At 32.4% G+C, this 22,480-nt stretch overlaps 1 protein-coding gene across 1 annotated transcript; it reads right to left on the minus strand.

Moving 5' to 3' along the window:
* Positions 1-4,117: 4,117 nt before the first annotated feature.
* LOC132565267 (stromal interaction molecule 1-like) lies at positions 4,118-20,428 on the minus strand (the record flags this gene model as incomplete). The annotated part of the gene is made up of 11 exons (XM_060229907.1): positions 4,118-4,520; positions 7,029-7,233; positions 10,830-10,886; positions 13,943-14,047; positions 14,542-14,678; positions 14,999-15,099; positions 15,619-15,774; positions 16,529-16,609; positions 17,400-17,472; positions 19,486-19,660; positions 20,313-20,428. Coding segments are annotated over 11 exons (1,609 nt in total), but the record flags the coding sequence as incomplete, so codon positions are not given.
* Positions 20,429-22,480: the final 2,052 nt, after the last annotated feature.

Consider the following 22,480-nt stretch of genomic DNA (forward strand, 5'->3'; position numbering starts at 1 on the left):
AAGTCTCTTCAAATTTTTTTTTCTTTTACTTTCGAGAAAAACAGTTTTACATCTGTCCTTATTTTTGTATGTGAAGCCATCAAGCTGAACTTATAAATAAATTGCCTTGCTACATACAGTATTAAATAACTTAAAATGCCACTTCAAATTTAAATTCACATAATGTTAATAGCATACTTTAATTTATTGTTCCTATACTGATGTGCAATCTTGCATATACAGCAAAAAATTTCTTACTGTTGGCCTTTTTATTCCACATGTTTGTAGACAATATTCTATGAATATTACATGTAATTGCACTGTTTTAAGGAGATTTATCCTAATTGATGACCTTTGCTAGAGTTGAAAGGTCATCAAGGAAAAAGGCTATATTTTAATAAATATATACCTTCATTGGAAGAAAATGTAAAGATTACGAGAAAGAAAAAAAAAAAAAAAAAACAGAAATTACTCCAAAAATGGGAGTAGACTTGAAATTACCTGTGGTTAGTTAACATGGCATATACTACTGTAGATAAAAAGACAGGCAATGTTTCTTAGATAAAAATGAAAACAAGTTAACATATTAAACATATGACTTCAGTTATAATATTGTGTCCAATAAACATTCATTTCTTCTTTAATTGCACTGAATGATAAACAACAGAGTAAGATCTAGGAATTATATCAGATACCTGTATTGTTTCTGTCATTGACCTAATTTTAACAACCCCAAGGCATAATGAAATATGTTTTTTACATTTTCTTATCCTACTTTCCTGAAATTTGGGGATTACTTCACCAATGTTTTAAAACAAATATACAAAAAAATATAATAAATATTGGACTAGCTGGTAATATATACATGCACACTTGTGGTTTGCCGTGAAAGTCTGTCATACAAAAAAATTTGTTTTCAGGAGAAAGTTACCGAAGTTTTTTTTAAAATTTTTTTTATATCATCAAAATATCTAGGGGATAACCCTCGCTTTTGAAATTTGCTATAGCATTTTTACCTGTAACAATGAAATGGATGATTGCAACATCCTATTCTAATTGATATAGAATGAAACCAAAAACTGCAATATACTGCTGTGTTATGCATAATTGTAGAAATCTATATCATTTTACTCAGGATTCCTGATTCCAGAAATATTTAACAACAGACAACCTCTCGGGGTAAGCTTTTGTTCCCATCCTCATTTCCGTGACTTGTTGGATGTCAATCAAGGTCAATGACTTCATTAACAATTGTCATCTATTCTAGATGTGCAAATAACTAATTTGCAGATGGTAGGTCATGGATACATCATTGCAAATTATTATCATTGACCAATCAAATGACGAGTTACATCTTGAAAGAATTAGAATCTTACTTTAAACACCTCAGTTACTGTGGTCCCAACATGACAACAGTTTTTATATAAAATTGTTAACAACAGTTCTTAGAAATTCATTCAGTGATATGGTACAATAGTTACAAAATTACAAAAACACAGAGTCAATCATAGAAAAACACTTACGGTAATACCCACTAGGAGAGCAGATTACTATGAGCACCCAACACTAGTATTCAATAAAGCTGAAATAATGTATTCATATATCACATCAACATTTGCAGAGTCACATTAATATTATTCTTTAGATTTATGTTCTTTGAAAACTTTACACCAGTAACTGAAAAATAAAGAAAAGCGAACTGTAAAATATCGTTATACTACATGTAGATCAATATTTTTATACATGTATATCAATATTCCTATACTCTATGTATATCAATATTTTTATACTATATGTATATCAATATTTTTATACTACATGTATATCAATATTTTTATACTATATGTATATCAATATTTTTATACTACATGTATATCAATATTTTTATACTATATGTATATCAATATTTTTATACTACTTGTATATCAATATTCCTATACTATATGTATATCAATATTTTTATACTATATGTATATCAATATTTTTTTTTATACAATATTTTTATACTATATGTATATCAATATTTTTATCCTTGTATATATACTATATGTATATCAATATTTTTATACTACATGTATATCAATATTTTTATACTATATGTATATCAATATTTTTATACTACATGTATATCAATATTTTTATACTATATGTATATCAATATTTTTATACTACTTGTATATCTATATGTATATCCTATATGTATATCAATATTTTTATACTACATGTATATCAATATTCCTATACTATATGTAGATCAATATTTTTTTCTTGCCATTTCAATCATCACCAAACAATATCTCTTCAATAACAAATATATCAGGTAAACAGACATGAAAAAACAAGTTTCATTTTAAAATCACTTCTATATATCTAACAAATTAATTTTACAAACATATATACTCGTTGTTCCAACTATGGAAAAGGTTCAGCAGTTTCATCTCAATGCTGAGTTTGTTTTCGTCATCTTGGCAAGCATATTCTCCTCCTCTTGAAAGTCACATGAACAAGAATAGTTAATCCCTTAATACTGTAACTAATGTATTTATGGAAGGGAAAGGGTGACATAATCTATTGAGGATTGAGGTCTATTACATACTTAAAAAAAAAAAGAAAAAGGAGTAACTATCATTTAACCCTTCTGTTTCACATTACTTTCTGAAAATATTAAAATTCATTGCAAACTCACAAATTCTAAAAAGTAGCATTTACAACACAGTTGTATTGAACACAAGAAGGAACAGCATTTATAACTTCAAAAATGAAAATTATTTTGGCTATGCTCAATTGCATTTTCTGTATTTCAGTTCCACACCATCCACTTTCACAAGTTATTAAAAATCAATCCTAAAACATGATTTTAGAAAGAAATTCTATCATAAATATTGTACAATTCATTACTTTTTTTACACGTATTAAATTCACATTTTACACCTGTCTTGCATGAAAATAAGCACTTTTAAGTACAGTGAATAAACAATGGCAAGTTGGTTTCTAATTGTAAGCAACAATCAACACTTTCATACAGAAATTCATAACATTTCAAAATAAATTTTTTAATGCATATACATCATTGCATGGGATGAAAGAGAGCAAAATTATGAAAGTATCTATTCTTATTACGTATAATAGGAAAGTATCTATTCATCTAACGTTCCTCAAATTTTACCTTCAAAAAAATGAACATTTAACTTCCTAAATATATGTACAATAGAACCACCTTAAATGTATCTTAATTCAAAAACTTTCTTGTATAAACTGAATTCTGTAAAATCAAGAACTTTCCCGGTGGATTTACTTTTTGGCAATTTTGTGGATTCTCTTGAGCCACGAATCCATACATCCATGAACTGTTAAAATTAGTATACCTACATATATTTTAAGCTATATTAATCCAATATGATTTCACAATAAATCAATCAGTTTTTTTTTTTTTGAAAATACTGCAAATTGAAAACAAACTCAAATCATTGAATCTTAATGGAAATCATAACCAAAAGCTTAATATAATATTTAACTTTAAAATTTGAAGTGGATAAGCTACATTATCTAACATGAAAATATAAAATTCAACTTGACTAATACTTTACAAGAAAATATCTATCTTTTGCAGTGTAACTACTCTGGTGTTTGCAAACATGAAGTTGTAAAGATTACAGAATTCTATGTCAAAGTTTCGATGCATACCAGACACAAAGCAACAGCACAAACTACGAAACCTGTGGAACAAAGATGAAACATCAAAACAACTGAAATCTAACAGATGACATGAAACAACAACATCACAAAATGATTTAACTAAAGAGCACATTTAAAATATAAATTCTTTAAGGTTTCAACAAAAAACAATAAAAATGCCACATGGCCCATTCAATGTAGAGAACAAAATGAATTATAATTACATAAAGCCACGCTCTGCAGGACAATGTATCGCTCCCTGAACGATTCAACAGTGATGATATTGACAGCATGACTGTCTAAACTTTCATCAATACTAGGTTCTTTACCCAATACAGTTTTCACCTCTTATCACAGAATCTCAGCCTCCTCAACAAAGGGATGTTATAAATGTTCATTCAATTACATTAAAAAGAAGAGGAAAAAAAAGAAAGAAAGAAAGAAAAAAAAAGTTCCTTACTTATCACGAAGATTTGTGCTTTTCTTTAGATTTACCACCACGGAACAGAGATTTAAAAATCTTATTTTTTTTCGACTTGACTTTCCCATTCTCAAGGATACTACCAGAGTCTGTACTGGTTATACTCTGTGCATCATGTGCAATCAACTTCACTTGATGTTTAAGTAGACTTGCTTCTGAGTGACTTCGTGTCACCTGAGCACTTTGAGAATTGTCCTCATCCATTAAAGGGAGACTACTGTTGCCAATGCTATCACGGTTATTGTGGGCACTGATCTTCTTACCGCTGATGAAACAGGAATGTGAGTTATGGATAGGGTTAAAGTTTGGTTGTCCTACTGAAGCATTTCCGTTCTGCTGGGACATTCCTATTGACCCAGGAAGGCTGCATGGTGACTCAGGGGTACTAAAAAGGAAAAATAATCATAATAAGATCACACAACATAAAACTGTTCATAATTTTCTTTTTGTTACAGGACTAAGGGCATATATTAGTGAACAGCTAGTGTTTCTAAAAAATGTCCTAACAGAATAATAGAACAATACATAAGTCCGTTAAGTGGACAGGGATATCTCAACCAAACTGAGTTTTTGTTTGTTCCACTAGTAAAACTATTACTAGAAGACTGAGATATCTTTGTCAATGAAACAGACCCTGATGATGTTTTGATTATTTTCACTCACACCTATAAATAAAATTTTATCATAAATTCATGTCAATATTTGCATATTACATGTGTGTAATATAGCTCGTGGTGAGGTAACTTCAGATACTGAAATGACGTCACAGATGGCATTGGGACTTACAGTTCATAAATTCACATATCAAATGGATATTTGGGTAAGATCCTAGATATAATACACTAGAAATTGCCTTGAATAAATATTTTTAATTTGTGAAAAATATTCCTCTAACATTTATATAAAATGAACCTCGCACTTGAACTTAAACATCTAAGATAAGTTAATTTTTTATTTACATCTTTAAATAATATTTGGAGTGCTAAGGCTGGCGTTTGACAGGGACATATATGTAAGTGTAGTAGAAGGAAATCATTCCAGTAAACACACCACTAGGATTTTCATGGTGTATGAATGAATTACCAGCCCTGTGGACCCTTTGTAAAGTAATTATAACTGATTGCCTATTAGCAACAATTACATACAGTCCCGGAGTGACCTTATTTACTATCATCCTCTTGTCTACTGCTCGTACTAACAATTCAGCATGCACAATATAGATATATATATACAATAGCATGTAAAGGATATTAAAATTTTTTTCTACTAAAAGATTGATAAAAGATAAGATAGAATAATAGAAGCATTCTACGATAAATGAAATGATACAGTATATCATTAATAAATTATCTGTAAAACACTATATATATTCACAAAAAATATAACACCCACAGTGACACAGGAAACAAGATTGCAATTATTTCAATTTTTGAAAAAGAAATATAATGAACACATTATGGTAAGAGGCTTTGTCATGGTTGTGTTTGGCAGGCTACAAGTCATACCATGCATAATGTGTTACTACATATCCGAGCCACACCATCTCACAAACTTACATCTAGGTGTCACTACGCGTAATCCGTTTTTTAATCCGTCGTATTTTGGACGGTTTTTGTGTAATTGGTGTTACAGAACTGGAAACAACAGGGTTTTTATCAAAAATGAATATCATGTCATAGTAACTTACAAGCTGTATATCAATGTAATAATTGACTTTTTAATTTAGACAAAATGTTTATACAAGTGTATTAATCTAAAAAGTGCAACTTTTGTAAATTACAGAATTGCATATCTTACTTGCCAACACTCAAGCCTCCTATTTACCATAATTACCCGACAATAAGTCCAATGGGGCTGACCTCTGACTCAAATTCGGGGGTGGGCTTATTAAAGGACAGTCATAAAACTTTCTATTTACCATAATTATCCTACTATAAATCATCTGTTATTAGTAAAAATTCTTATAATGCAAAATGAAACCAATGGTGTCAAACATAAAGTGTTTTTAGAAAAAGATGTATGTATAAACTTTATTTATTTTTCAAACAATTGCGAAACAAGTTATTGCAACTTTTACTTAGGGTCTTACTATGGAAGGAGTACACAAGGAAAACACATGTGGTCTGGCAGATGACCCCACACCTTTTCATGCCCGTTCCAGGTAGTGAATCCTGAACAGCTAGATGAAAGGCGAGTGCGCTACCACTCCAACCACACATGAAGTGTAGTAAGTCAGAGGAATGAAAAACACTCTCACCTCTTTGGTTTGAACCATCAATTCTTTGGTTTTTACCACATACTCTACCATTCTACTTAAGGGAAATTCCCACTAGCTGAAGCTTGTAACATGACCTGTATTATCAATTTCTACAATACATCCTCCTACACAAAGTCCTCAAAGACGACAACAACAATCTGGGTTTGATATCTCCAAGGAAACATCTCAATCTCCTGTATCCTCTACTTTTGGAGTGGTCAGTGACACCAGAAACACTCTCCCACCAGTGAAGTTGAAACTAATGATCTTCCGCCTCTATCCAGACACTCTACCAATAGTCTACCCAATGGAAATTCCCACTAACTGATGCTAGTGAGGTGACCTATACTCTTAAACGTTGCAAAAGTATAATCTAAATTATGTTTTAATGTAATATTCATACTGTCAAAAAAGCAATCTATAAATGAACTATTTGATCCCTGAAATTTTGGATCCATTCTGTTACTTTCCAAGAAATTTGAAAATGTTGGCAAATAAGATATGCCTGTTATTGTGAAATTCAAAATCAGTCCTAGTTGGAGTAAATTTTCAGATCTTTGCTAATCACATCACCTTGCTTTTGATTATAAAACCAAGAACAATTTCTACTGGTGCATAAATGAAAAAGTCACTTACTTTTCACCAAGAGAGAAAACAGGCCTGTCTTCCTCTGGGCTGGCTGTTTCTGGCAATGATGTTGACCTATCACTTGAGGTCATTGATCGGTCAGGTGACTTGGCATGTGCCGTCATGGGTGCCTGCACTGGGGTTGTTGGGCGTGGTTTCATGCCCCCTGTACCTAGGTCTCGTGGACGCTGTCGTAACGTTACTGGTGGGTACCCTGAAATACAATGTGAAATTGGTTTAGAAAAAATGTAACAAGAATACACTATAAAACAAAACTTATGTAAACAATCCAGTACTTTCACCTCAAGATACAAATGTATATGTATGTAATTTTTCATGAAGTGGAAAGGATAGTCATTTACAAGTTCAAAAGAATGAACATATAGTCAAGACAGCTGCATTTGTAAACAAAGTATACGATCTAATACAGAATTACATGTGTAAATTTTTCCAGTTTCAAATTTAGCCAGTTCATAGGTATGCATACATTTAATGCAGTCACACTACGTGATTCTAAGAAAACTTGCTCATTGATTTAGAATTATTTTGTTTTCAAATTACTGAAGAGGAGACCTTACAGTATATGATTTCTATTAAGAAAGGTTTTTCAGAAATACCATGCTGATAACTCCAGTCAAATCAAGCCACTAGTAACATTCTTTGATTGAAAGAAACACTCAGAATACTAGTTACTGGGATAAAAAGGAAGGCAGCAAAAAATAACTGAACATAGGGGTAAATTGTATATTGTAATACTACTGAAATGGATGGCGGTCTATGAAGAGATGAGACAAAGAAGGTTTGCTTGTAAGCTTGTGTTGGTAAGAAGCTGCTGCAATATGAGTTTTAAGTAGAGTTCTATAAGCATCATAAACAGTAACATAATTTATTTGACATTCCAAAGACAGACTTCCATCATGCATTTTCCTCCCTGTACTTCCAAACAAAACTGACAATGGCAAAACTCATCAATACAGTATTCTACACACAATTTTCAATGAAATGAAAAAAAATTTGGCCGAGAAATGAATTTCCTTTATTGGCGATAGGAATGTAAAAATCTTCATCAGTAAATATAAATGTGAGTAAACCACTTAATCTGGAAGAGGTCAATGACCAATGGAGCTGAACCATGGTCACAGTTTATTAAATCTTAGGAGCGCCACACCTCCATCCAACACTCTATACTGTTAACTGTAAAAGGACTGTGTTGAGTGAGATGGACTCACATAAAAATACAAGAGAACTGTTTCATAAACAAGAATCAAGGATTTTTCTGAGCCAGAAAGTGTACACATCTATCGATATCTAAAATACTCAAATATAAAACTTAAAAAGGGGAAAAAAAGGGACGTCAGAGACCGATTATGGTCCCCGAATGGGACAAAATTTAAGTATGAAGAATAATAAAGGGCAATAAGAGTTATGATTCTTGTGCACTGCCCTCCTTCGTGTTGAGATCTATCTACCTATGAAGTTTCATGTTGATACCTCTGATAGTTTTTGTGTAATTCTCCAGACAGAAATTAAGTATGAAAAATAACAAAGGACAATAACTCCTAAATTATGCAAAAAAGAGTGAGGATTCTTAAGAACTGCACTTCTCCTAGCTAAGATCTATCTACCTATGAAGTTTTATGTTGATACCTCTTATAGTTGTTGTGTTATGCTCCAGACAAAATCATGATAGACGGACAAACGGACAGACAGATGAAGTAGCAACTATATGCTTTCCCTTTGGGGAGCATAAAATAAAAATCAGGTCTGGGTAGGTGTATAGTTTAGTTTAGTTTAGTTTAGTTTATTACCAGTGCAGTATAAAGCCAAATCCTTTCAACAATGAACATACAATACATTAACGTCATAACACTAGCATGAATTTGTGATTTGATGTAAGAAAAAGATAAGATTTTGTAATTCTACCCATAAATGTTCAGTTCCTTGGCAGTGTCTTTTCATGGATTTTATTCATCTTTTTTTTTTTTTTTTTTACTTCATACAAATTCAATCAAAATCAACTGTCTAAAATAATTCTAAGCAGCAACATTTCACTAATGATTGTCTCCCTTCACTCATGGTTTTAAAGGGATGTCATTAAACTGTCTCCCCCAATGAAATAAAGTGGATGTGTAAAAACTGACAATAAACAGGTTATCATTGGATTAAAGTGAGTAATGGTTACGTATAAACATACATCATATAAAGTGCTGTTAGAGGATGTCATCTTGATGTCAGAGGCTCTAAACTAAGAATAGTGAGTGAAGATAAATAATCGAAGTCATCTGTCTCTACCTTGGATCAGTTAAAAAGCATCTGTATTATATCCAGTCATACCAAGAATTTTTTTAGAATATTACATTGAGAGTAGCAAACCAGCTGACCATTCATTGAAACATTTATTTTCCGACAAAAAATCAAATTGGTAAAACACAAGCGCTTACAACTTCCTACTCTCTGTTCCAATATTACCTGTTGATTTGCTACTGACCATGTATATGTAATGTTTCTGATAAAGTTTACTCCTTGTTATTTTTTACTGGTGCAGAAGCTCTATAATGCGTAACAGTGTTATACTTTTTCAGGTTTACCTTCTGTAAAATGGAAAATACAGGTATTTTTGAACCTTCTAAACCTATTTCAAATTATCAGGTCCTGAATTTAAATAAAATATTCCTTATGACCTGGAAATCTTGGAAAGATTATCTAAATCTGCAAGGTAAATTATATACTCCAGCAAAACAGCAAAAGCGAAAACCCACAGTGCTGCAAACATTTAACTATAAGTACAAGAAAAAAAAAATTGCCACAAGTGCACACCACAACAAAAATGTAACTTGGCAACAAATAGAAGTCCAGGAATATGGAGAGAGTAGTCACATCCATTCAAAGGAAAAAGAACAAAGCATACAGCAGACATTGTTTAGAAAGCAAACCAGGTAATTACAGTAGATTCCATTAAATATTGGTTATCAATTTTACTCTTAAAAAGTTTTTTCTTTATTATGTTAAATTAAAAACTGTATTCATAAAGACTTCAACTATAATATATCAAATTACATAACAAATATGAAGAGCTTATCTAACACACCATACTAGTGGTGATATGTGGGAAAATATACCACATTGGAGATTTTCATGGAACCAAATAAATGTATCAAATTCCATATCTGAAAAAGAAGCTAAAAAGGAAGCTAACTAAATACCAGTACACAAAGCATATCTCATTTGACAGGTTTTTCCTAAGCAATTTCTGTGTCAAATGCTGTTTGTCTGCCTGTATTTCACACTGATCTGAACACTATGATTGTTCCCATGTTTAAGCCAATCCAAATTTTGTTGTTTGTTTTCTACCTGTATGTTTTAAATTCTGATGTGGTAGCCTTTACACTTTGAGAGTCAGTGGTATTTAAATACAAAAATTTAACTAGGAAAGAAACATGTGGCATTTCACTCCACGAAATTCTCTTTAGGTAATTATCTGGTAAAACATAAATTAAAATGTTGCGGAATGGTTTTCTACATTCAGGTTTCGCATTAAATTGGATACATAGTAAATTGGTAATGGTGCAAGTTAGTATGGTGTAATCACTCCACACGGCCGTTATAGTGTTGACAGACATAACATCAGTAAAAATAGCAAAGGGTCCTAAAGCCAGGACTAAGGTGCAAAATTAATTTTCTATCAGAAATTTAAATTCATATCTTTCAAAAAAATAAAGCACATATATATATAAATACATGGAAAGAATTTAAACAATAAACCGCATGCCACCATTTCGTTTTTCATTGTGTTCCATCATGACAAGTTACCTGAGTACGTTGGTGGTCTAGGAAGGCCGTTAGCAAGTGACGAGCGATAAAATAGCGCTGCATTAAAACGAAAGTGACATTGTGTTGGTCAATATCAGATATATCTTGGAACACAGAAAAACTCACACTGCAGGTACAAGAGCAAGGAAGACATATTCTTGTGATTTCATTTGAAAACAGGTTATTAAAATGTTAAAGGCTGTGTTTGTTTCAAACTTAAGTGTAAATTTGTTCACAAATTTTTAAAATTCGATTTTAAACTTGTAACCTCTGATGGTTAAATTTAACAGTAAAATTTCTATTACAGATATATGAATTTCCAAAATCAAGTAAGGAATATCAATCACAACAGGATCAGGGTTAGTTCTTTAGATATTATTACTAACTGTCAACCAGTTTCGCCCTAATTCCATGTCTACTATTTATAGATTCAGGTGTCCCAATTGACAGGTATGTACCTAAGGTCTAAGACAAAGAGGGCGAGACTGGTTGACGGTTAGTAATAAATCTAAAGAACTTACCCTGATACTGTTGTGATTGATATCCCTTATTTGGTTTTCCCTACTGCTCAATCCCCCTGCACGGTCTCTGGTATCCAGCTGAAGAGTAAAAGAACCCACGACCCAACCAACCTGCACAAATGGCATTGGCTTTATTAGTAAACCCTTTGGAATTTTCAAAAAATATACTATGGTATACATTTCTGATGGTTCCAAAATTCTATCCCAGATACAAACTGATATATAGGGAGAAGCATTTGTGTATGCCTAGCTATATGAGGAAATAAAACTGCAGTGACCTGATTTATAAACTGTGTCACATGACATTAATAACTTAAGGTACATGATCATTGTTATACGGTAAACTTAAATAGTGACTAAATACACAATCTGTGTCATGCAGCTTTACTTTGTAATGAAGAGTCATGCAATAATATAGCATCTCTTTCAACCACCGCCACCCCCTTAAAAATTTGTAATGCAATAGAGTAAAATGAAAACTTCATATCTAATTTTTTGTTTCTATACAAAATTTGATTTATATGCTAATAAAAGTGCTTGGTTTTTACTTCATTTAAAATGCAATGGAACCTTGCATCTGGGCTCAGAAAATTTGTTAAGCGGTTTTATCAGGGAAACTGATCTTTGAAGTTTGATTATCTAACCAATCTCTTGTCATCCATTAGTTTCTGTACACAGTGAGCGTCTTTTTGTATTTTGACAATTAAGATGTTAACTTAATAAAAAAAACAACTAGAGATCTCATTCACAAAAAGTCATTATCCTTAAATCTGACTTCAGTTCTGAGACAATACAGTACCTATGCTGCAATAAGCCTTTGACTCACACTAGGGAGGTGGGTATATATAATGTATTTTCCAGGTTATAAGCTGCACCAGATTAAAAGCCACAGAGCCGATTTTACAGATTTTTTCAATTCAATCCACATATAATCGCATACTTTCTTACAAAGTGGTAATGGTTATAATGACCAAAATTCATTGATATAACTGATAACGGAGGGCAATTTATCAAGATTGTCAGTGAAACATTTAATAAAGTTTGCGAATGAATTATGTACTGATAATCCTTTATTTTATCAATTAATTTCAAGAAACAAAACATAGCAAATATCAAAACCGATTGGCTTGGGTGCCTACACAGATTGTCTTAGTACAGATATATGGCCTGACGTTATGTATGGTTTACTAAACTAAACCATCTCTCCATCTGTGTCTAAACTGTTAAATATTAAAGAAGGCCCTTGCATGCTGATAAACTTCTTATAGTCCCTTATTACTTCTTCTTGTAAGTTACGAGGAGACCGTTCATATCGTAAACAAGCATGGTGATCATTCTAGAATTTGAACTATGACCCTATGCTTTTGAAGTAACCACGAAAATCCAGAAGATATTATTGTGATTCATATTAAAAGGTACCATTAATGAAATTCATGAGAATGCTATTTTTATTTCAATCTTCAAATCATCCGATATATGATTGGAAATGATGGCTCCTGACGATTTGTTTCAGTTACAAGCATGTGACACGCAGGTACTCTTAAAAAAAATCAGTATCGTCTCATACTAGTGTACTGTTACTCTTTCTGTTTTTTGTTGTTGTTTTTTTTTTCATCCTGCCAATTTCTTTTCCATTAACATATAAGTCACACCTGTATATAAGCTGCATGCATGACTTACAGGGAGAAAATGTGTGGCTTATAACCTGGGAAATACAGGATATATATATATAAAATATTTGTCGGTATCTTTACTGAAGCAGCAATACACATGATTGGGCTTATTCACAGCCATGGGCTTATTGCTTGATAAATACAGTTAATATTGTTTTAATTGTCTGAAATCATGTGGAACTGACATATTCAAAGAAATAAATATAGGATCAAAAATACTTGGATAATATAAAATACATATTTACATTGATATACCATAATGATTTCAAGCATGCAACATATTTACATACATACTATGCAAACAATACTCTACCAACAGGGTACTATTCTATGCACTTCTCTTCAATGATGCTGAAAGACTGATCTTGTCAGAAGTCTGCCTATCTTTGTAATATACTTCTCTACAACACTGCCTTATTCATTGTTTATACTATCCATAATATACAAAAATACACACATAGTGAATTATGTGTTTCATTTTTTCCAAGTATCCTGGGTCCTGATATTTTAGAAAATGATGTGATAAGGCTCGAAACATTTATTAAGAAACCCATCACCTATTTTTTTTTTCATATTTGTTTAGTTAGATATAAGAGGTTAATAACTAAATTAACACACCACCACAATATCAGTGTTACATTGTTATAGAAATTTTTAAAATTTGATTTTTCTAACAAATCCAAAACTTTTTTCTTATAGATCAAATTACAATAAAGTAAGGGAGTGTTAAGATCTGTTACAGTGTAAAACAGGACCTATACAAAATTAATTACCGCGAACTTTGACTGATGACTGGAATTAACCTTAACCTTGGCAATTAAAATACATTGAACAGGAGAATTTATGTATATTTGGACATGATTCTCTATCTATTTAATAGGTGTACAGGAGGGAGCATCTACTAGGGACTATAATTTACCTGGGCCTGGATACCCTGGGGGGAGGTCCTCGTCAAGTTCAAGGTCGCCAACATCCATGGCAGGAATGTGAGGTGGCAGTCTGTAGGTGGATGTAGGGATGATACCTGTTCGATAGTAATCATATACATGAATAAATTACAGTACGACCTTATATTTGTTCAAAGAAATTAAACCGAATCAAAGATGTAATGGAAATGTCCCCATTCCCTCAAAATAATGTACATCTATAACTATTAACTGTGACCTTGACCTTAAAACCTGAAACATGAATTCATAAGCAGCATTATTGTTGCTGAGTGTTGTATCAAGATGGGATGGGTTGACCAAGGGTAACAAACACTATGCCCTCTCCTCCTCACTGCAATGGTGGGGGCATAAAAATCAGGTGTTTCGTACTGATTTGATATCCAATAATTTTTTATTTTATGTTTTACAGAAAATGTTTTACTACATTGTTTACAGCCCTACAGGAGGCATGTTTCCTTGGTATACATAATTCATAGTGTTTTTATTCTAATGTCTTGAGAATCTCATGTAGAAGAACTTTTGTATTGCTCTGAGTGTAAGTAAAATTGATAAGTAAAAAAGACTGTGACACCTGTAGGTCTCTGTGTAATTCGATGAAGTGCATCCTTCCCTGGGTTGTTGATGATTGACAGGTCACATAATTTTTCTATTCTTAACCATCGATGTCTTTTTTCTTTAAATATTCTATTTACTTCTTCTAATGATTCTCTGAAAACAGAACCAAGAAAAAATATATCAATGAACATTAGGATAATATATTAGCATCACAGTGTACTTATTTCCCATAATACAGCCAAAGATAAATTCTTCAAAATATTTGATAATCAAATATTTGATAATCAATATCCACACAGTGTACTTATTTCATTGTTCTGTTAAATTTCTAAAAAGTGAAAATCTGAGTTCAACAATATTTTCAAAATAATCTAAAAAATCAAAATAACTCTTTTTAAATTAAAAAATAAAATCCTTAAACAGACTGGAAAACTTTTGATGTTGCTTATGGGAAGCATGTGAGTTAAGATTACTTGGCCTCATGGATATTGTGATCGGATTCCTCCATAGTGTGGTCAGTAGCAATACGAAATGCTCCAAACAATGCTGATCGCTTTTTCTTCATCTTCTCACACTAAGCAAATAAAAAAGAAATAAGACATCAGCCTTGACACAAAAAGATTATCTCCCTGTTACTTTTGTCAATTGAACTGAAATCTTTATCATTTTCAATTTTCTTCATCACCATACTATGAGAAAAATCACTCCAAAAACTGATTTTTGTATGTAAGTTTCCATAGTTAAGCTAAATCAAGAATGAAAACATGTCAAATAAAAAAGATTTAAAGCCAAAACTACCTGTAAAAACTGCCATTTTAAATTGTATATCACGTTAAGTTCTTAAAAGAATGACTACCTCAACAAAACTTCAATTCAAACATATTTTCACGAAAATTAAAATAAAAATTTTCAGAATGCTTTCAGAATTCAAAATGATTTCTTGATATAAAAAGCCATTAAAATACCAGGTATTTGAAACTGTTTTGGATACATATATATAGTTATTACACTCATCCTGTGATAAATAGCCAGAATCTGGACAAATCCAGATGAAATCAGAGTGTGATAGTTGTGACAGTTGTTAAATACTCACTGCCTCCTTCACAATTTGGACCCGCTTGTAGGCATCTTTTTTTTTTAATAAGAAGTATGCATGTTCCATTTCATACGAGAGCTGTAGCCAGATCTGAAGTTCATGAGGTGGCGTCCATTTGTTACGTTCCTCAGCTTGTATCAATGCCGCTCGGACCTGTAATATCGTATGCAAGTTTTGTTAAACAATGCAGAATGCCAACAGTGTTTCATAATCTATTCTAATATTTTGAAACATATTACTACACATTATCAAATCATGAAGCGTGAATACTTCAGATCATGTATTTGATGCTAATGTATTATTATAGGATTCTGCTGTACAAGCCCATACATTGTTTTTTTTTTTTCGTTTTTGTTTTTTTTTTTTGGATAATTTCAAATGATATACATGTAAGAATGCTAAAACAATATTTTTTTATATTATGTTTACATAATGAATTGTGTCTCCCCTTACAAAAAGAAGCTAAAGCATGTGTTTGACAGGTTAAAGTTTGTAATAAATATTACACAGGTTGTAAGATAAACAAGACAGCTGAGTTTTCTGATCAATAATTTATAACAGGTACATAATCTCAAGTGTTGACTTATCATGTACACATATGAAGCCTGTAGGTTACACTTCAAAAGAAACTTCATTAAGAGTAAATCATATTCAACATTCTAATATATTCACACTGTAGTATTTGTCAATACCTTATTTATCCTACATTAAGTCAAGGCATTGGCATTTAAAGTCAAACTCAAAGTAAGGGGAGGGCTTATTGCAGGACAAAAAAACAACAGTATATCTTTGTAATTCTACTACACAGCAATTGACAATGGCTTTTCAAACAGCAATAGACCTTTTAATCTGGAAAATACAACAATCAATACAATTTGAAAATCATGATCTTATATTGTGTACCTACCTGTGAAAGTTCCTCCTCTGCTTGTATCAAACGAGACTTTTCATCAGTTGTCAGTTCTCTCCTCACACTATCCGAGTCCTCCTACAATATGCGTTATATGCTTACAACTACCATACAGACTTAACGAGAACAACACTAGTAACACAGTAAACTTGTCATGAAGTATTCAGTCTCGGACCAAATGACACATGATCAAAATTGTCCCATTTAAATTAGGAAATATAAAATGTCATATACAGGGATTGTACAGTTGTCTTCTTTTCTTTTTTTAGAAAATGTCCTGATGTTTAAAAATGAAGAACTGAGCATTTATATTCTAATTAAAGTTCTAGGGAAGGTGATTTTCTTAATAGGTACCTGTGATATATTTGTCCCCTTCTACAGCCCCTTTTATGGTATAGCATCTAGATTTCATTTCAGTAATAAATACCATAACTTTAGAATGCATACCCCACTTATTCCCATTAGTTAATATCAGAAATAAATAACACAGAATTCTTACACTAACAGTGTGCTGGAAATCGGTGATGTTGTTGAATTAATGAAATTTTAGAATTACATTGATGTGAGAGGTCTAATCTGACCTTGAATTTGAGAAAAGTATTTTTTTTCTTTTCATTCCTTTTAACTCTATAGTGAAACTATATCAATCTTATCTCTGTGACATCAACCAGGCCTAGAATTTAAGTCTTTTTACTGGCTATTTGCAAGTAGAAATCCAAGAATTGCAAGTAGCAAAAGTAATGACTTGCTTTTTTCAGGTAGTGGATTCATCAGATGCAAACTGTGAGGTTAGACATGGAAGCTTAATAGCAATCTCATACTTAATCACTGATCTGACCATTACAGTATTTGGTTGAGACTGTCTTACCGAAATGGTATCCATATTGTCAGCAGAATCCCCAGTCACACCACTTCTCTGTTGTTCCTCCGCTGCAGACAGTCTGAAACAGACAAATGAATTTTGTTAAGCCTTTTTTTCTGTTTTAGATATAACATCATGTTGACAAATTTTAAATGTGTAATGCTGAATTTACCTAAATCTCATTAGTTCAGAAATATTTGATAACATTATCCTACATACTGTAAAATTAATTTATTTGACAAGGACTGTGAAACAAGTTACATCAAAAGATATAAATCTTTCTTGTTGACACTGATGAGAGTCTAACCGTGGGAGGAAATAGAAGTAATATTTTGTAGTACAACAAATATTACATTTTAGGTACTTAATATGTGAGTTGAAGGACAATTTGTAATATCTGACATAATTTTATGTCCTTAACATAATACTATATATGTACATATGATCCAATATTGTCTTTACTGCTGACGAAGTCATATTTTAAATGAAAATTTCTCAAATTTGAATTAATGGTTGGAATGCACCAATATTAAACAAGAGGCTCACGGGCCTTAAGGGTCATCTGACTACAAAGACCTATATACCAAAGAGCCCAAATAGGCCTAAAATAAAATTCTCAACTACACTACAGCTTCCATAGAAGACATTGGTTGGTTAATAAAGACATTTTCAGCAAACTTGAAATCAAATTCTTTAAACGTGCACTACTCAAATGCCATGACTCTGGACATATTGCTTGTTGAAAAAGCCTGCTACAGGCCTAATATCAAGACCCCTGGCCTTTTGGTTTTTGAGAAGAAGTTGTTTACACATTTCAACACATTTGACCCCTGTGACCTAGACAGTACATCGAGAGGAACAAACTTGGTAGCCCTTCATCCTTGCATGCTACAGGCTCAATATCAGCACCTTGGGATTTTTGGTTATTGAGAAGAAGTCGTTTAAAAATTTTGACATATTTGACCCCTGTGACTTTGAAAGTATATCAAGGTCATTCATATTGACAAACTTGGTCATCCCATCATGTTACAGACCCAATATCACCATCTTAGGCATTTTGCTTATTGAAAAGATGTCATTTGAATGGAACATATGGTGCATAATAATGGATGAAACACATTGGCTAGAGGTCATCCTGACCCTTCTAGTCAGATGACCTAAAAGAGAGTAAACCAGAGGATCATAATACTTAATAACATCCCAGTGTTAAGGAGACTTAGCCCTACATAATACACAAGTAGTATATATTACATTGTGGTGCTGCAACCTCCAATTTGTGCGCGAAGAAGAGCTTGTCTGTATAGAAAGTGTGAGAAGTAGGTCATAATGTCAACAATAACAAGAAGCAATGAGAGTGGATGGTTTTCATCTTTTGAAAATGATTGCAATGAAAGTAGTAGTTGTCATGACCATTCGTATTCCAAGCCGATGACGTTAGTTGACGTAAAAGATATTGACAGATGGTCAGACTTGAGTAGTGGCTGTGTAGTGATAAGAGTGAGATTGGATTGGATGACAGTACCGCGGCTACATTCTCAGAATGGAGAGAGAGATGACCATATGTGGAATTATCGCTATTGGCAGAGGCATATAATTTAAAATATGAATTGGAGAAAGATTAGAAATTAAGTTGAAACAGTTTACATTTTTTTGGAGAGGTTGTATGTTTGAAACCAGATGAATGGTACAGGCACACAGGGCTGCTGTTTAATACAATTAATTGATGAATGTCCAATAGATAAATAGGTACATATATTATTATACCTTTATAAAAGTGTCAAAAAATGAAGAAGTGTGTAGAAAAATAAGCATTTTTGTGATATTTTGTTTTTATATTTTAGAGGTGGTTTTTACAGCTATGTGATTAATATGTTGTAATCTGTCCAATAAATATAACCCACTCTGTAAATGTTGGTTTGTGTATTTTTTCAGAAATAAAATATATGGGAAAATATCAGTTTTTTTCCCTTTTTTTATTTCTTTTTTTACCAGAAATTCAACAACTCACTGGATTCTCAAGAAATCCTATCTACATGGTAGCATAACCATTATGTAAGTTAACTGTATAAATTACGAGAAAATATTAACATACTTCTCCTGTAGTTCAGACAGGGATAATTCTGCCTTCTGTAAGGCCTCAAGCCTCTTTCTGAACTTGATGGCATTTTTCTTTCCCAGTCTGTGTTGGTTGAGTGCAAACCATACTCCTCCCAGAGCAATGAAAAGCAACAGGATGAGAACAAGGTCCCTTACAAACCTGTGTTTATCTGTAAAGAGACATTAGATATTCTAAGTAACATCACAGGACTGAAACCATAGTTTTTATCACTGTTCTCCTAATAGATAATACTTCACAAGGATATTGATGTCTGTGTACAGCATCAATGTACACATTCTTATAGTAACAATTAGTAACAATCACCTTGACTTTTAAACCCTAACTCATCCATGGGATTGTAATAGGTTGATTTTTACATGAAGTCTGATTAAAAGCCCTGAAGTCATGAAGTTGCTAAAAATATTACATATATTCAGGATGGGACAGACATGGGTAATGCTATGGGGAAGGTATATAGAAATTAGCTTGGTGTTATCATATAGTAAACAGTGAGAAACATGAGTTGTTTCGGTCTGTTGGAGTCCTCTATCCAAATTTTCCAACATATCTGACAATTGCATCAGGTACCTGTAGAGCTGACAGATGACACACACTAAACAAAGGGCTACAACTCTGCATAATGAGGTCTAAAGACCTATTTTCACTTTGTGACAGATTCAAGTTTCAAATTTGCATAAGATAAACCAAAGAAGAATCATCCAAAGGTTCAATTATTAACTTAATGTTTCTGAAATGTTGGTAGTAAGTTTAAATTAGAACCAAAGAAGTTAATGAAGACCTTGATGATATTGAAAAGTTACCCTTTGGTGGTCCAAATAGTACCAAGTCCATGGCCTTTACCGAGATTTTCTGTCGATGGATGCCATTTTTTATTCCTAGAACATCTACCATGTATGTCTTGTTGGTGACTGCCAGTCTGTAATGACAAAAAATATATGTGAAAATGGAAAATATCAAAATAACCAATGTCCAAGTTAAAGCATAAATCATAGTAAAGTAAAAACAGAAAACAGAAAAGAACAGCAACTCCTGAAGCAAGATTTCCACGTATACACCTTCTACAATCAACTGTAGCACATCACTTGTAGTTATAGATTTTCCACGATGGAGACTGAAAATTTCAGTTTTGGCAAAAATCATAAATTGCAGGCCTAGCCTTTCAGCAAAATGGATTATTGAAATTGTAACTGTGAAATTCAAAGTCTTCCTTCTAAAAAAGGTGGGGCTAGTTAGTTAGTTAGTGTATGTGCAGATACAGAAGAATGTTTTACTGATTTGAAACCTGACTTCAGATATTGCTGCCTTATTTTGTTTAATACTACACAAACTGGTTATACATATCATAGAAGATACAATGTAAATCTACCAGGGTTTCATATAGTCTCTGGGACGAGGATCCCACTAACAACATGTTTTACAACAAAACGTTCGGTCACTTCTTAAATTATCTAGTTGTGATATAGAAATTGTCAACATGCCTCGGTTGGGATTATGTTACAGGATCTTAGCCTTCGACTGAGATACCCCAATCTTGTTCAGTTACAAGTAACAGATTTTTTTTGTTGCACCTACTTCTCAATTATCCAATATTTCATCAGAGTTTGGATCTTGGTATATATTGATTATAAAAACAGGACTGACATCCACAGTGCCAAGTGATTAGGATAGCTTTAGATCAGAGACAGACTACACCTGATTCCCACTATTATCAGTTTGTCAGCCTACAATCAACCACACCTTTCACACCTAATTTCCTATCATCTTACAATTGATCACAACTTCCAATCATTATACTGACCGCACAACATATGGGAGAGACAGAGACATTTTAAATCAAAAGAGAGCATTCATCAACATCTGTGATCACAGCTATTTAACACTGTGTGCTTTTAACAGCAATACTTTGATTCTGAAAGCTGCAATAAATTGCGAAAGTGTGGTAGGATACCGGTATTCACACAAACCAAAAGTACAAGCAAATACAGAGAATTTATTAGGGTACTCAATGGGTAAACATTAACTTGTCAACAGATTATACATCTGTTTGACTCAGACTTCACTTTTCTTTAATTTAAAACACTAAGTCATTGTATTTGACTTCCCACATTTTTGACTTTTTGCAAAATTTTGAGATATAACTTTGTGTATCATAACAACATGTCCAATCTGACATATAAAATATATACAATCACCCTGGTCTATCTGACAAAGTATCAACCCTTTTGTGATCAAAATCTGAATATTAGACAAGCTTAGATCCCATAGATCACAAAAGGTTTCACAACAGATCAATTATGTTTGGTTGGATCTGACAGGATGTCTGATGATACAAGTTTGTTTGTATCCTACAGAATGTCAAATGAGACATTTTTGGTTGGATACTACAGGATGTCAGATGAGAATTGTTTGGTGGGATCCTACACAATGTCAGATGAGACATTTTTGGTTGGATCCTACAGGAAGTCAGATGATACATGTTTGGATGAATCCTACAGAATGTCAGATAGACATTATTTGGTTGGATGTAAGATTATACATGTTTGACTGAACCGTCAACTACAATGATACCTCATGATGCTAGATACAGTATTAGTAAATCTTGCAGGTATGAAAGCATGTAAGGTTTATTTCACAGATTACCCAACAACAATGAAAGAAAAAAACGTTATATTTTCAAAAATTTTTGCTTTTGGTCAGTTTGAGTCCTTTAAGTGCTCTTTAATCGCAGCACAACAAGCTGTAACACTTTTTTTTTAACTATAGCTGAAGCTAACCAGACATGAAGGTGAGTTTGTAATTTTCTAAATCGTGATATGACAATATGGTGAGATGACCTATAAGTATGAGGTTTTGCTGTTCCTACTGATAATTACCAGGATGTAAAGGTATAAGAGATAACTACCAGGACATAATCAATATGACACTGATAATGTATTTCCTTGCTTTATGGAAATTTAATTGTGTGGGT

The sequence above is a fragment of the Ylistrum balloti genome, unplaced genomic scaffold (assembly GCF_031769215.1).
Source record: "Ylistrum balloti isolate Yb309-2 unplaced genomic scaffold, AGI_CSIRO_Ybal_v1 Utg369574, whole genome shotgun sequence".
In the NCBI taxonomy this organism is placed as follows: Eukaryota; Metazoa; Mollusca; class Bivalvia; order Pectinida; family Pectinidae; genus Ylistrum; species Ylistrum balloti.